Source organism: Pseudorasbora parva, chromosome 20, assembly GCF_024679245.1.
Source record: "Pseudorasbora parva isolate DD20220531a chromosome 20, ASM2467924v1, whole genome shotgun sequence".
Taxonomy (NCBI): Eukaryota; Metazoa; Chordata; class Actinopteri; order Cypriniformes; family Gobionidae; genus Pseudorasbora; species Pseudorasbora parva.
Genome location: NC_090191.1, coordinates 33618430 through 33635794, shown reverse-complemented (window position 1 = coordinate 33635794; position 17365 = coordinate 33618430). Strand labels below are relative to the sequence as shown.

The 17365-nt window shown below is 38.5% G+C and overlaps 1 protein-coding gene across 3 annotated transcripts; it reads left to right on the top strand.

Annotated features, from left to right (window-relative positions):
* Positions 1-435: 435 nt before the first annotated feature.
* Positions 436-8997, top strand: asb13a.2 (ankyrin repeat and SOCS box containing 13a, tandem duplicate 2). 3 transcript variants are annotated; one of them, XM_067427306.1, is made up of 7 exons: positions 436-574; positions 2764-2951; positions 3071-3227; positions 3585-3719; positions 3903-4094; positions 6612-6867; positions 7217-8997. In XM_067427306.1, exons 1-6 carry the CDS (start codon positions 532-534, stop codon positions 6737-6739), a joined length of 843 nt encoding a protein of 280 aa, XP_067283407.1. In that variant the 5' UTR covers positions 436-531; the 3' UTR covers positions 6740-6867; positions 7217-8997. The 3 variants fall into 3 exon arrangements, with proteins under 3 accessions (XP_067283407.1, XP_067283408.1, XP_067283409.1); XM_067427307.1 differs by having other exon boundaries at positions 6612-6980; XM_067427308.1 differs by lacking the exon at positions 3903-4094.
* Positions 8998-17365: the final 8368 nt, after the last annotated feature.

Here is a 17365-nt window from a genome sequence, read left to right as displayed (position 1 = left end):
AAAACTGCTGAGTTTATCCTTTTGTGTGTGTGTGTGTGTGCGTGTGTGCGTGTGTGTGTGTTTGTTTGTTTGTTTGTTTGTTTGTTTGTTTGTTTGTGTCTTAATGAAGAATGTGTTACTTTGCCTTGAAATATTTTGCAGTGTAAATGTACTATTAATACAGTTATATTGCCTTTGGTTGTCAACCAGGTGGGCCTGAAAATAGGTCCATAGGACTTGAATTTAAGCTATTGATTTCTGTCTGTAAAGGATTATTTATTGTTAATGTTCCTAATTATTGTAAAGTGTTATCTGGTCGTATGCCGAGTCCCTGTGTCTGTAATGGTTAAATGCACTGACATGCCTCGCTACATTCACAATGAACTACAATTCCCAACCTTCATAGTAAAACGTCATAACAAGTGCCAAAACAGAACAGATCACGTGATATGCACACCGCATTTCTAAACAGCAGGATTCCTGCTTTAATTTGTTAGCTTGCGATTTGGGTTTAGTTTCAGTGTTACTGTCCATCACTTTACTAAACCGGAGATGGAAGTGGAAACAGCACAACCTTATTTTTTCGGTGACATCGGTAAGTCCAGGAGGATTCGGAAAGCATGTTTGCCGCAGCAATGTCCATACAGCGTGCCGTCCTGTTGACGGATATAGTATAGTTAATTCATTTCACACCCGACCCTAGTGTTATTTTGAATGTTATACAACTGTATTCGGTAGCGTACGTGACATGGTTCAAAGATATTCATTCCGTAAATTCTTAATGTACATAATAATTTGGCTTAATATGTAAATTGCCTCAATGACATGACGTGGATATTTTTGTGTCCAAGTGCATTATTTCCTTTAAAAATAATTAGATCGGTTCATTACATATATCACTTTATTCTATAAAAATTTTTTTAGTTTGAATACATTTTTAGTACATATAAATACATAGTTTTGTATCTTAAATCCCGAACAGACTGAGAAAACTATTTAAAGTGTCTTGATAATAACAAAATTAAAACCAAAATTCTATAACTTCATTATATAAATAATGATGTTATAGAATTTTGGTTTTATTTTTGTTATTATTTATACATACATACAGTGAGGAAAATAAGTATTTGAACACCCTGCTATTTTGCAAGTTCTCCCGCTTGGAAATCATGGAGGGGTCTGAAATTGTCATTGTTGCTTGTCCACTGTGAGAGACTTAACCTAAAAAAAATCTGGAAATCACAATATATGATTTTTAACTATGTATTTGTATGATACAGCTGCAGATAAGTATTTGAACACCTGTCTATCAGCTGGAATTCTGACCCTCAAAGACCTGTTAGTCTGCCTTTAAAATGTCCACCCCCACTCCATTTATTATCCTAAATTAGATGCACCTGTGTGAGGTCGTTAGCTACATAAAGACCTGTCCACCCCATACAATCAGTAAGAATCCAACTACTAACATGGCCAAGACCAAAGAGCTGTCCAAAGACACGAGACAAAACTGTACACCTCCACAAGGCTGGAAAGGGCTACGGGGAAATTGCCAAGCAGCTTGGTGAAAAAAGGTCCACTGTTGGAGCAATCATTAGAAAATGGAAGAAGCTAAACATGACTATCAATCTCCCTTGGACTGGGGCTCCATGCAAGATCTCACCTCGTGGGGTCTCAATGACCCTAAGAAAGGTGAAAAAGCCCAGAACTACACAGGATGAGCTGTTCAATGACCTGAAAAGAGCTGGGTCCACCGTTTCCAAGATTACTGTTGGTAATACACTAAGACATCATGGTCTGAAATCATGCATGGCACGGAAGGTTCCCCTGCTTAAACCAGCACATGTCCAGGCCTGTCTTAAGTTTGCCAATGATCATTTGGATGATCCAGAGGAGTCATGGGAGAAAGTCATGTGGTCAGATGAGACCAAAATATTACTTTTTGGTCATAATTCCACAAAACGTGTTTGGAGGAAGAAGAATGATGAGTACCATCCCAAGAACTCCATCCCTACTGTGAAGCATGGGGTGGTAGCATCATGCTTTGGGGGTGTTTTTCTGCACATGGGACAGGGCGACTGCACTGTATTAAGGAGAGGATGACCGGGGCCATGTGTTGCAAGATTTTGGGGAACAACCTCAGTTAGAGCATTGAAGATGGGTCGAGGCTGGGTCTTCCATCATGACAATGACCTGAAGCACACAGCCAGGATAACCAAGGAAGGAGTGGCTCTGTAAGAGGCATATCAAGGTTCTGGCATGGCTTAGCCAGTCTCCAGACCTAAACACAATAGAGAATCTTTGGAGGGAGCTCAAATTCCGTTTTGTTTTTTTCGCAACAGGCCAGAAACCTTTAGACCCCTCCATGATATCTAAGTGGGAGAACTTGCAAAATAGCAGGGTGTTCAAATACTTATTTTCCTGTGTGTGTGTGTGTGTGTGTGTGTGTGTGTGTGTGTGTGTATTTATATATATATATATATATATATATATATATATATATATATATATATATATATATATATATATAATGTGTGTTTGTAGCAATAAATCATGAACATTAAGAGATTAATGAAAAAATATTTTAACTCTTGAACCACCACACCAATTTACCTGTCATGTTTTTAACTTCACATCTGACCTATATATTGCTAAATATGCAAGTTTTACCACATAAACTAAAATTAGGACCATAATAATATATCACCCATCAATAGAATATGAGAGTAGAATATGATATTTTGAGTGCCTGAGTTAAATTTGATTAAATATTTGTGGATCTATTAGGTTTCTGGGCAGAGAGGACAGAGGTTCATAAGGCTGCATATCAGGGTCATGTGTCAGTGCTGCAGAGTTTGATCAAGAGTGGAGCTTCAGTGAATATTGTGGCTGTGGACTCCATCACTCCCCTCCACGAGGCAGCTGCACGCGGACAGACACAGTGTGTGAGACTGCTGCTGGACGCAGGGGCTCAGGTACCATGCATACACATACAGATATTAAAAAAAGGCCTGGGACATACACAAGAGTATTGTAAGTACTGACATCTGAAAACCGACATTGGCTTTTAAATGGTTCTGGGGTTGTGTTGCAGGTTGATGCAAGGAACGTGGACGGCAGCACTCCCCTGTGTGAAGCGTGCTCTATCGGGAACTTTGAGTGTGTGAGGCTTCTTTTGGAGTATGGAGCAAAAGTCAACCCCACACTTACCTCACGCACCACATCCCCTCTACATGAGGCCTGCATGGGAGGTGTGCTGGTTTGGTGTGAATTGTAGTGTATTTAAATTTAAACTTTTTATTTTATTTTATTGATTTTTCTCAGACTATCAAAAATAGTTTTATATTATATTTTTCTGTAGTATTATAGAATCTATGAAGTAATTTTACAAATTTATAGAGTAAGAATTATTTTGTCAATTTTTATTCATTTACGTAATTTTGTAAAAGGTCAATAATTGACCTTTTACAATTTCTGTAGTCTCAAAGGATTAGTCAGATAATTGTACACATTCACTGATTATGAATTGTTTTGATAAACTTAACTTTTTGAGTGAAATAATTGTCTATCTTTCATATAATGTGTGTATATGTCATATAATTTTGCAGGTAATGCAGATTGTGTGAGGTTAGTGATTGCTAAAGGAGCCAGTCTGGAGGCTTATGACCTGTACTATGGTACTCCTCTACATGTGGCGTGTGCCAACAAACACCTGGAGTGTGTCAAAGTGCTACTGAATGCAGGTAACCGCAGATCCCATGAGCTGTGAGACTGAAATATTCTGTCATCTGTGCAAACATTGCAGAATATGCAGATGTAGAAGGTAGTTTAAATCTCAAATCACCAAAGTGAAGCTGTGAAGCACAGTGTGTTGAAATATTTTATATAAATTCAAAAGAGCCGTCCTTTGACATGCCTGTGTGCAGGTGTGCGAGTGAACGCTGCTAGGCTACACGAGACGCCTCTGCATCACGCCGCCAGGTCCAACAATGTGGACATGATTGAGCTGCTAGTGGAGTTCGGAGCCAACATTTATGCCAGAGACAAATGTGATAGGAAGCCAGTCGACCACACAAAGCCAGATACGGCCTCAGCTCACTGCCTTCAGTTTTATGAGAGTGAGTTCAAATTAAAATAGCTATTACTGTTTTTATTACTGTTTTTAAGGTTATTTTAAAGGTTCTTAATTCCTGTTTTGGGTTTACATGCATCTGAGGTCAAAAAAACACAAAAAAAACACATTTTCTAATAATATACATTGCAGCATGACCACTTTTTTTTTAACAGTGTATGAAACGGTTTGATCAAGGATTCGGCTCCTTTTCGAGAGTCTAGTCTGCTCTGATTGGTCTACCGCCTACAGCACGTGTCTTAAACGAAACAGCCATTATCATATCAGAATTTCAGGTCTGGAAGCTTCCTCAGCACTTGATGCACAGTGATACGAACAGTGATAACAATGGCGTCTTTGTTCACGGGCAGCCAATAAAGACCACAGGCATTATGTGAATTTGTTGCAAACGCACTTGGGTTCAAGCAGGAAGTAAGACTGGAATTACTGACAACTCGTTTAAGGCAGTTCAGAATCAGTCCTTTCTTTTTGGAGACAATAACCCCATTTATCGTGCACTTTGAACTTTGAAACTGAACTTTTGCAGACCTTTTACTTTCACAAACAGCTATATTACATGAAAGCATAATGGGGCACTTCAAATTACATTTTGAAATGGACTACATTTGTTGTAGGATATGTTATATGGTTTCCATTCATTACGTTTTTTAAGACATACTGAATAAACAGGATTGAAAATAAATAAATAAATGTGGAAATAAACTGTAAAAAAATAAAATAAAATAAAATAAAAATGTTGACATAAAATGAAAGTCAAAAATGTAAAATTCTGGTCTATTTTGATCGCCTATCACATTTTTACACTGATCAGGCATAACATTAGGCATTAACCTTATATTGCGTTGGTCTCAAAACAGCCCTGACCTGTTGAGGCATGGACTCCACTAGACCCCTGAAGGTGTTCTGTGGTGTCTGGCACCAAGATGTTAGCAGCGGATCCTTTTCGTCTTGTAAGTTGCGAGGTGTGGCCATACGCACACGGCCATCCATGTGAAATAAAAGAAAACGTGATTCATCAGACCAGGCTACATTTTTCCATTGCTCTGTGCTCCAGTTCTGATGCTCATATGCCCACTGTTGACACTTTCGGCAGTGGACAGGGGTCAGCATGGTCACCCTGACTGGTCTGCGGCTATGCAGCTCCATTCACAACAAACTGTGGTACACTGTATTCTGGCACTTTTCTATCAGAACCAGCATTAACTTCTTGAGCAGTTTGAGCCGCAGTAGCTCGTCTGTTTGATCAGATCACACGGACCAGCCTTCGATCCCCACGTGCATCAATGAGCCTTGGCCACCGTGACCCTGCCGCCGGTTCACCACTGTTCCTTCCTTGGTCCACTTTTGATAGATACTGACCTCTGCAGACCGGGAACACCCCACAAGAGCTGCAGTTTTGGAGATGCTCTGACTTATCTAGCCTTCACAATTTGGCCCTTGTCAAATCCTTACGCTTGCCCATTTTTCCTGCTTCTAACACATCCACTTTGAGGACAAAATGTTCACTTGCTGCCTAACTAGCAGGTGCTGTGATGAAGAGATAATCAGTGTTATTCACTTCACCTGTCATAATGTTATGCCTGATCAGTGTTTTATTTGTTAGATGGTGTTTATTTAATTTTTTGAAGAAAAAAAGTAAAATAGAACCTGTAGTGAAAGTGTCCAGCAGATGGTGCTCATGGCTTAATATAAAAGCAAAATCTGTGCCTTTGTGTTGCATCAATTCAGAATCAATTCAAAGTGTATTGGTTTGGTATGTTCTCTATGCTTTCACTTATCTTTAAAATGACCCTAAAAATGAAATATGTTTTTTTAATGTTAAGTGTTGTGGTTACAGTGATTTCCTGGCCCTGGTTGTGTTTTTCAGTGCATGCTGCAGTGATTTACTGCCAGGTCTGCTGCCTAGGTGCTGCTCAGGATGTTTTGGGTGTGATGATGTAAACAATTTCATGAAGTTTATGATGATGAGATTAAAAGTTGGATTCTGGCATTGGCCTGGAATCCATCATTAGTCTCATCCGCAAGGTACATCACAACCCCATCCATACACAACAGTGCCCCTCTTCAGATTGTAAACCACATTAATGAGAAACCGTGTCCTAGGAGCATATAAATATTTCCCTGGCCACTTAGAAACTGAAAGGAAAAAAAGAAAAAAAGGAATTTGAGAATGCAAACATTCAGATTTTCTGTTTTATATTATATGACAGGAGGTCTTGAATGCCCATGTTTAAAATTGTATCAAGTGCGGATTTATCTGTTGGAATGCTTTCTTTTATCTGTCCCTTTTTATTTGGTTTCTATGGAAGGCAATGTCAACATACAGGGGATGTTATGTGGTTGTAAAAGGATGGCCACCAAAGATGATTTTCACCCAAAAAGGTTCTGTCATCATTTACTCACCCTCATGTTGTTCAAAACCGTCTTTATGTGTGAATGAATTGCATTGCATCAGTGTTATTGATTTAAGTATTTAATGTTGTTACATTGTGTGTTTTTGCAGGTAACCCTCTTTCTCTGCAGCAGCTCAGCCGTATCACCCTGAGGACCGTCCTGGGCACCAAAGCTGTGGACGTGGTGACCAAACTGGCTATTCCCAACCGTATTATCAGTTATCTCTTATTCCAATGAACTCCTTCCGTAAAGGTCCACAGACCTTTGATGGACTTTTTTTTTTGTTTTTACCTCAAATGCACTTGAAACATTGAGATCTCTCCAACAACAAATATCTGTTATATCAGCACTGTAGAGCATTAAAGGTGAAGCGCGTCATTTCTTTCAATGTTAATGACACCATGAAATCAAAAGTAACAATTGTTGTTTTTTAAAGGGGTACTTCAGCGCTGGGAAGATGAATCTGTATTTAAACTGGGTCAGTAATCTAGTAGAAATGTGAAATTATTTTTGAATTTGGTGCTTTCTAGACTGGAGCACGGTCATTCGAATATAATCCAGGGTTTCTACTGATAGAAAGCCATATGCTAATCGCTGAAGTAACCCTTTAAGGATATATTGCAGTATTTATTATAAAGGATTTTTAATTTGTGCCCTTGTAATCTTTAATCAAAATAACTTCCCCTCTCTCTTCTCTGGTGATATGTTTTTCAGCCTGAAGGCGGGACAACCTGTCACTCAAATGAGATCAACCAATAGCAAACCACAACCATCCAGTGATCCAATCAATCTCCGATGGACTAATTCAAGTCCCGCCCCACATTTTTTCTTGCTTGAGGAGCCATTTCACTTAGATATATTTCACAATAAAGAAGAAAAGACTATAACTACTTCTGTTTCACGCAGTCCTAAAAAATGTATACTAATCGTTATGATTTTGTACAGTGCAACTATTGGCATATAAATTACACACTTCACCTTTTAAGAATAGTGCACTCAAAAAAAAAATCTGTTATTATTAACTTACTGTCATGTTTTTGCCATGAGGCCAAAATAACCTTTCCCCATTGACTTGCATTGCATGGAGACAAAAAAAAAACTAAAATAATGACAGATTTTTCATTTTTAAATGGGCTGCTCTTTTAATGAACAGAAGCACAGCAGATGACGGTAAATGGGGAGCACTTCTCTACAGAACACTCCAGCCTTGGCTGTAAAATATGTTGTCTTATTTTGTGTGAGGTGAATTTAGGACATGTAAAGCATTAAATTCATCATTAGATTCATTAAATCTAGCCACTGTCTACATTCAGAAACACATTAATCGCTCTACACAGGCACAACACAACAGCATTTCTGGATATGAGCGTGTGAACATCCTCATGCTCTCATGAGAGATTCATTACAGAGGATCACAGCGGCTTCAACAAAGTGTTATTGCACAGGCCTGGGGGAAGCATGGGCATTCATATTATGGCATGAGCAGCTTGAGTTATACCACCGTTCTGCCACATTCGTTGTCTTTGTTCCGCTATAGTGACGCCATGGTGACACTGACAGAAAGCAGTTTACAAATTGTTGGAATTCAGGACCGTTGTATTAGTACACCGGTCATAGTATTTCAGAATTATTTTGCAGCATTACTATATTTTGGATTACGTAAATGCAGCTGTGGTGAGCTTAAGAGGCTTCTTACAAAAACATTAAATAAAAATCTTACTGACCCAAACTTTTAAACAGTAGTGCATGTATATAAAATATGGCCAAAACTAACTAGGGTCAAGCCTAATTTCATGTTGTCACTGAGAGAATTTTCAATGTATCATTATAAAACGGTTTTATTTTAAGCCAAAATTATTCAGTGATTTGTTTCATTCATTTCTCATTGAGCTTCTCCTTCCCTTAATTCATTTAAATGCTGTCAGGATAAGTTTTGTGAGTTTGACCCACAGTTCTCCAAGTACTCTTTATCCATCTGATCCCTTCACATCCCACGTTCCTCCTCCGGCCTCCTCTTATAAAGTAGAAAATGTTCTATATATAGCAGTCAGACCAGAAATAGAACGAGGTCCAAGTCCTTGAGTTCTCACTGAGCTGGAGAAATGAGTTCCTCTTCCTGAGCCCATGAGCGCTAGATCTGACCTGAAGCAGAGCGGGATGGAGGGCAGGAATGTTGTTATTAGAGCACTTCTGATATTAAGCTTACAGAAACAGGACAGCTGCTATTGAAAGAATGCTGCTCTTTTTCTTCTTATCCGACTCCTCTTAAAACAACCTTTAAAGGATTGTTGTTTTATCTTCACCAGTCTTAATTGTTTGAAGCAGACTGATGAATTCATGGATGCTCTGTACTAGATAAACTTAAAGGTTTGGATATGCTAATGTTGCTTTGATTTTTGGTTGGTTATTATTCCATGGCATAGATACACAAGCTTAACATATTTGCTACAAGGTTTAATATTGTTGCTTGTTATGGTTATTAAAAATGAAGTACAGGAAGTTCCTGACTATTTTATTTGCCTGTTCCATCAGAATATTCAGTAATAAGCCATAAAACAATTATAATTCTTCCTCATTGATAAAATAACAGAACTGACAAAGTTATCATTTCAATCCTCTTTTATGATTCTCCCATGTGATTTTTGGCCCTTGTGAATATCTAACATTGCTTCACATGGCTATTTATGAATTGCATATGCAGATAAATTGCTACATGTACACTTTATTAGGGCCCAAGCCCTGAAAGGGCGCAGAGCCCTATTGTTCTTCTAAGGATTATTATTATTAGGGGTTCAAGCACGAAGTGCTGAACACCTATTGTATTTGTGCTGATTTTTATTATTATTATTATTAGGGGTTCAAGCACGAAGTGCTGAACACCTATTGTATTTGTGCTGATTTTTATTATTATTATTATTATTATTATTAGGGGTTCAAGCACGAAGTGCTGAACACCTATTGTATTTGTGCTGATTTTTATTATTATTATTATTATTATTATTATTATTATTATTCTGCCGTAAAACTCATCGTGCAGACCAAACCGTAAATGCTAGAGACTTCAAACTTTGTCAATAGGTAGTCCAAAAATCGAGGAGAGGTTATCAAATTATGAGCCAGATTGGCCAATAGGTGGCGCTACAGCAACCAAAAACGCGAAATGGCTCATAACTCCTAAACCGTTCATCCTAAGGTCAAGTGTCTTATATCATTGGAAAGCTGAGACCATGACGAACAAAACGTATATCTCCGATTTCATTTCCGGTATGCAAATTTTTCCGCCATTTTGAATTTTGTCAAAAACCTACTTTTGCGAACTAGTCCCTGGTTTTTTGACATATCAGAACCAAACCAGTGCCAAAATGTTCTCTCTAGTCTGAATATCAATAATTATCAAAAAAAAGTTGAAATTTTGACTCATGAACGAAAAGGGGCGTGGAAATGTACATTTAAGGCGGAGCCTATTTTACTAAAGAGGCTATAACTCCAGCAAGAAATGAGATATCTTCACCAAACTTGGTACAGATGTTTATGGGCTCAGTTTTTGGTCACGATAAAAAAATCGCGACGATTGGCCACTTGGTGGCGCTATAACATGGAAAAAACACAAAAAGGGCTATAACCACGCGACCGCTAGTCCGATTGACTTGAAAATTGGTAAGCAGTGTCTTGGCCCAAGGTACCATGTCTGTCTATGAGAACATTGGCGTATCTAAAAAAACATGGCCGCCATCGGCCAATGAAATTTGAGCACCTATTAGACAGGGTTAACGGAGGTCGACCAGAACGAAACTCAGTAGGCATGTTTGACTCATGGTCCTAGAGGTCTGTAAGAATTTTGAAAGAAATCGGCCACTAGTTGGCGCTAACGAGTTTTATGGCTCTGCAATCACGTGGTGTTGCACACATCGGCAAAATATGCATATCATATGATAGACCTCCTCATGTTGAACAACTTTGCCTCTAAAACCATTTCGGTCAATCAAATTGTTAAATAAATATTTGCAATAATGTTAAAAACCTACTTTTGCGAACTAGTCCCTGGTTTTTTGCGCAATCAGAACCAAACCAGTCTAGGACAATTCTCTGGACTCTCTAGATCAATAATTATCAAAAAAAAGTTGATTTCTTGCATTTGGATGGCTATAACAGAGCCATTTAGAAAAGAGGCGTGGCAAAATACACTCAAAAGCCTATAAATCCTAAGAGGAAACTCAAAACTTCACGAAAATCGTTGGGTATATGTGGCATAACATGATGAAGACACATGCAATGTTTTATGGAGATCGGAGTATAGGGGGCGCTATAAGTGTTAAAAAGCTTTGAAAACCATGTATTCCCTATGGTGAATTGCCTGTAAATGGTATTTTCCATCTCTGTAATCAGGTGGGGTTAAAACAGCCACATAATATGCATATATTATGATAGATCTTCTCATACTGAACAACTTTGCCTCTAAACTAGTCCTAGGTTTTTTGCCTGATCGGAACCAAACCACAGCAGTATGATTCTCTGCACTCTCCTGATCAATTCATATTTAGACTTTATAAAGTCAGTATTATAATATTTAAAATCACATTTTGTCATTTTATTACTTCATTTCACCTGATATCTCTCAAATTCATTCAGTGCTTAAAAGCCTTTCATGCAAAAGGTGTCAAATGCTTAAAGACCTTAAATGGCTTGAACCCCGCTAAATGCTGCTCGCAGCTTTAATTATTATTATTATTCTGCCGTAAAACTCATCGTGCAGACCAAACCGTAAATGCTAGAGACTTCAAACTTTGTCAATAGGTAGTCCAAAAATCGAGGAGAGGTTATCAAATTATGAGCCAGATTGGCCAATAGGTGGCGCTACAGCAACCAAAAACGCGAAATGGCTCATAACTCCTAAACCGTTCATCCTAAGTGTCAAGTGTCTTATACCATTGGAAAGCTGAGACCTTGGCGAACAAAACGTATATCTCCGATTTCATTTCCGGTATGCAAATTTTTCCGCCATTTTGAATTTTGTCAAAAACCTACTTTTGCGAACTAGTCCCTGGTTTTTTGACATATCAGAACCAAACCAGTGCCACAATGTTCTCTCTAGACTGAGTATCAATAATTATCAAAAAAAAGTTGAAATTTTGACTCATGAACGAAAAGGGGCGTGGAAATGTACATTTAAGGCGGAGCCTATTTTACTAAAGAGGCTATAACTCCAGCAAGAAATGAGATATCTTCACCAAACTTGGTACACATGTTTATGGGCTCAATTTTTGGTCACGATAAAAAAATCGCGACGATTGGCCACTTGGTGGCGCTATAACATGGAAAAAACACAAAAAGGGCTATAACCACGCGACCGCTAGTCCGATTGACTTGAAAATTGGTAAGCAGTGTCTTGGCCCAAGGTACCATGTCTGTCTATGAGAACATTGGCGTATCTAAAAAAACATGGCCGCCATCGGCCAATGAAATTTGAGCACCTATTAGACAGGGTTAACGGAGTTCGATCGGAACGAAACTCAGTAGGCATGTTTGACTCATGGTCCTAGAGGTCTGTAAGAATTTTGAAAGAAATCGGCCACTAGTTGGCGCTAACGAGTTTTATGGCTCTGCAATCACGTGGTGTTGCACACATCGGCAAAATATGCATATCATATGATAGATCTCCTCATGTTGAACAACTTTGCCTCTAGAACCATTTCGGTCAATCAAATTGTTAAATAAATATTTGCAATAATGTTAAAAACCTACTTTTGCGAACTAGTCCCTGGTTTTTTGCGCAATCAGAACCAAACCAGTCTAGGACAATTCTCTGGACTCTCTAGATCAATAATTATCAAAAAAAAGTTGATTTCTTGCATTTGGATGGCTATAACAGAGCCATTTAGAAAAGAGGCTTGGCAAAATACACTCAAAAGCCTATAAATCCTAAGAGGAAACTCAAAACTTCACGAAAATTGTTGGGTATATGTGGCATAACATGTTGAAGACACATGCAATGTTTTATGGAGATCGGAGTATAGGGTGCGCTAAAAGTGTAAAAAAGCTTTGAAAACCATGTATTCCCTATGGTGAATTGCCTGTAAATGGTATTTTCCATCTCTGTAATCAGGTGGGGTTAAAACAGCCACATAATATGCATATATTATGATAGATCTTCTCATACTGAACAACTTTGCCTCTAAACTAGTCCTAGGTTTTTTGCCTGATCGGAACCAAACCACAGCAGTATGATTCTCTGCACTCTCCTGATCAATTCATATTTAGACTTTATAAAGTCACTATTATAATATTTAAAATCATATTTTGTCAGTTTATCACTTCATTTCACCTGATATCTCTCAAATTCATTCAGTGCTTAAAAACCTTTCATGCAAAAGGCGTCAAATGCTTAAAGACCTTAAATGGCTTGAACCCCGCTAAATGCTGCTCGCAGCTTTAATTATTATTATTATTATTATTATTCTGCCGTAAAACTCATCGTGCAGACCAAACCGTAAATCCTAGAGACTTCAAACTTTGTCAATAGGTAGTCCAAAAATCGAGGAGAGGTTATCAAATTATGAGCCAGATTGGCCAATAGGTGGCGCTACAGCAACCAAAAACGCGAAATGGCTCATAACTCCTAAACCTTTCATTCTAAGGGTCAAGTGTCTTATATCATTGGAAAGCTGAGACCTTGGCAAACAAAACGTATATCTCCGATTTCATTTCCGGTATGCAAATTTTTCCGCCATTTTGAATTTTGTCAAAATTCTACTTTTGCGAACTAGTCCCTGGTTTTTTGACATATCAGAACCAAACCAGTGCCAAAATGTTCGGTCTAGTCTGAATATCAATAATTATCAAAAAAAAGTTGAAATTTTGACTCATGAACGAAAAGGGGCGTGGAAATGTACATTTAAGGCGGAGCCTATTTTACTAAAGAGGCTATAACTCCAGCAAGAAATGAGATATCTTCACCAAACTTGGTACACATGTGTATGGGCTCAGTCTTTGGTCACGATAAAAAAATCGCGACGATTGGCCACTTGGTGGCGCTATAACATGGAAAAAACACAAAAAGGGCTATAACCACGCGACCGCTAGTCCGATTGACTTGAAAATTGGTAAGCAGTGTCTTGGCCCAAGGTACCATGTCTGTCTATGAGAACATTGGCGTATCTAAAAAAACATGGCCGCCATTGGCCAATGAAATTTGAGCACCTATTAGACAGGGTTAACGGAGGTCGACCGGAACGAAACTCAGTAGGCATGTTTGACTCATGGTCCTAGAGGTCTGTAAGAATTTTGAAAGAAATCGGCCACTAGTTGGCGCTAACGAGTTTTATGGCTCTGCAATCACGTGGTGTTGCACACATCGGCAAAATATGCATATCATATGATAGATCTCCTCATGTTGAACAACTTTGCCTCTAGAATCATTTCGGTCAATCAAATTGTTAAATAAATATTTGCAATAATGTTAAAAACCTACTTTTGCGAACTAGTCCCTGGTTTTTTGCGCTATCAGAACCAAACCAGTCTAGGACAATACTCTGGACTCTCTAGATCAATAATTATCAAAAAAAGTTGATCTTTTGCATTTGGATGGCTATAACAGAGCCATTTAGAAAAGAGGCGTGGCAAAATACACTCAAAAGCCTATAAATCCTAAGAGGAAACTCAAAACTTCACGAAAATTGTTGGGTATATGTGGCATAACATGTTGAAGACACATGCAATGTTTTATGGAGATCGGAGTATAGGGGGCGCTATAAGTGTTACAAAGCTTTGAAAACCATGTATTCCTATGGTGAATTGCCTGTATTGGCTGTAAATGGTATTTTCCATCTCTGTAATCAGGTGGGGTTAAAACAGCCACATAATATGCATATATTATGATAGATCTTCTCATACTGAACAACTTTGCCTCTATAACCAGTACTGTCAATCAAATCTTTATTTAAATATTCACAATTATGTTAAAAACCTCGTATTGCAAACTAGTCCTTGGTTTTTTTTGCCTGATCGGAACCAAACCACAGCAGTATGATTCTCTGGACTCTCCTGATCAATAGTTATCAAAAACATGTTGACCTTTACACTTTGGGTAGCTATAACAGGATCATTTAGAGAATAGGTGTGGTAAAACATGCTCAAAAGCCTAATAATCCTGAATGAAAACTCAAAACTTCAAAAAAATAGGTGGTGTGTGTGTGTGTGTGTGTGTGTGTGTGTGTGTGTGTGTGTGTGTGTGTGTCTGTCTGTTTGTCATGCTAGCAAACAGCACTTCCAACATGCTAGCAGTGATTAGCTAAGTGTTAAATAAGGCAAAGAACATAGTAAGAACTCTATAAACATTATAGTAACCATCTGTGACAGCTAACAACTGCCTAGCAACACCATAACAACCATCAAGAACAACCTAGCAACCACCTAGCAACATGTTTGTCATGTTAGCAAAGTAAAATAGTAATTTTGTCATACAATTGATTAATATTGTTCTATAATTAATATTTAGACTTTATAAAGTCACTACTATAATATTTATAATCATATTTTGTCAGTTAATCATTTCATTTCACCTGATATCTCTCAAATTCATTCAGTGCTTAAAAGCCTTTCATGCAAAAGGCGTCAAATGCTTAAAGACCTTAAATGGCTTGAACCCCGCTAAATGCTGCTCGCAGCTTTAATTAGGGCCCAAGCCCTGAAAGGGCGCAGAGCCCTATTGTTCTTCTAAGGATTATTTGTTATTATTAGGGCCCAAGCCCTGAAAGGGCGCAGAGCCCTATTGTTCTTCTAAGGATTATTTTTCTTTTTTTAGGGCCCAAGCCCTGAAAGGGCGCAGAGCCCTATTGTTCTTCTAAGGGTTTTTATTATTATTATTATATATTATTATTTTTTTTACCGACTATTTGGGCATTTTTGGGGCCTTTCCCATGCTCGAAAACTCTTGAAACTTTGCACACGCATCAGAATGCGCGGCCATCAGGGCCGGGCTGAGGCTGGGACCCGGGCGTGGCAGGGGGGCTCGACAGCGCCCCCTAAAGTGGGGTCTGAAAATGGGCTCTATAAATCAAACACACTTGCACGTACATATATGAAACTCGGTACACATATAGAGCTCATCGGGCTGAACAACTTTCGTGCTCTAAGTTATGCGTCAGCCCAACAGGAAGTGAGCTATTATGGGTTGTTCAGAAAACGCATGCTCTGGAATTTGCGATACTCCTCCTAGACGATTCACCCGATCAGCACCAAACTCGGTCAGCATGAAGTCAAGACACTGAGAATGCTAAATTGCGAGCAACTTTTTGATATCTCAAACGGTTTGGCCGTGGCGAAGAGATGAATTTATGGCGAGAAAAGGGAAACAGGAAGTGTGTTATAACTTCTGCATACATTAATTCATTTTGATGAAACTTCAGCTGTGTGTTCGTTGTAAGAGGCCGATCACATGGATATGACTTTTGTGAGTCACAGTTATAGCGCCACCAACTGGCAGCAGGAAGTGTGGCTTTTGTCCAAAGTGGGGGGTTAGTTTTATGTACATTCACCAAACTCGGTATATATATTGTAAATTTCGAGCCGGACAACTTTCTAATTTACAGTCATTAGCTCTGACCAACAGGAAGTCAGATAATTTGGTTGGAAGATAACAAGAAGTTGAAAGCGAGCTCTGAGTTTTTACCTTCTCCTCAAAAGCGATTCATTCAATCTCCTCCAAACTCGGACAACATGAAGTAAATATACAGAAGATGCTAAAATGCGAACGGTTATTGGATATCTCAAACGGTGTTCCCTTATCAAAAGCCTAAAAAAGACAAAATAAGCACACAAGTGCCTGGTTCATAAATAAGGCTATACTCCCACCTGCTGGTTATTCTATATATCAAACTTTTTTTTTTTTTTTTTTTTTTCCAACACTTATGCTCTAACTTAAATGACCAGTAGAGGGCAATATTGTATAAGTTTTAAAGCAAAAAAACTTGCCTCTGTGTGTGTGTGTGAATGGTTTTCTAGCCTGGTGGGGACTTAAACCTGAATGCACACAGACTCAAAAGCTTATAAATCAAACAGAACGAGTTCTTTTGAAGAAAGTTTTGTGTGATGGGTAGGTTTATGGTAGGAGCAGTGTAGGAGGACAGAATATATGGTTTGTACAGCATAAAAAGCATTACATCTATGCTGAGTCCCCAAAAAGATAGTGAACCAGACGTGTGTGTGTGTGTGTGTGTGTGTGTGTGTGTCTGTGTGTGTGGAGGGGGGATGGGCTGATTAATACCTGCAGCTTTCTACAGTGTGTGTGTGTGTGTGTGTGTGTGTGTGTGTGACTTTCTCCCGATGGTAATAATTGAACCCTAACATATCATAGGCTAATACAAATGTGAAAAATAAGTTTAAAAAAAAAAAACTCTACAAATACCTTGAATTAAATACTGAAATAAATACAAAATATTGCGCTGCAAAAGATAACTTTGCACATATTTGAAAATTACCTATTATATCCCATTACATTAGAATTCATCTATATTTAAATTACATCATGAGTGTGGCTTGAAACTTTTCCCCACCGTTTAGACTTTACTATTTTTGTTTTGTTGAAAATCATGTTTAATCTCTCTCTCTCTCTCTCTCTCTCTCTCTCTCTCTCTCTCTCTCTCTCTCTCTCTCTCTCTCTCTCTCTCTCTCTCTCAGTGTGTGTGTGTGTGTGTGTGTGTGTGTGTCTGTTTGTAGGGGGATGGTGCCAGCTTCATTTTGATTGTGTGAGTGTGTGTGTGTGTGTGTGTGTGTGTGTGTGTGTGTGTGTGTGTGTGTGTGTGGAGGGGATCTCTCTCACTCTTTGTGTGTGCCACCTTGTCTCTTGATTGTCATAATTTAACCTTC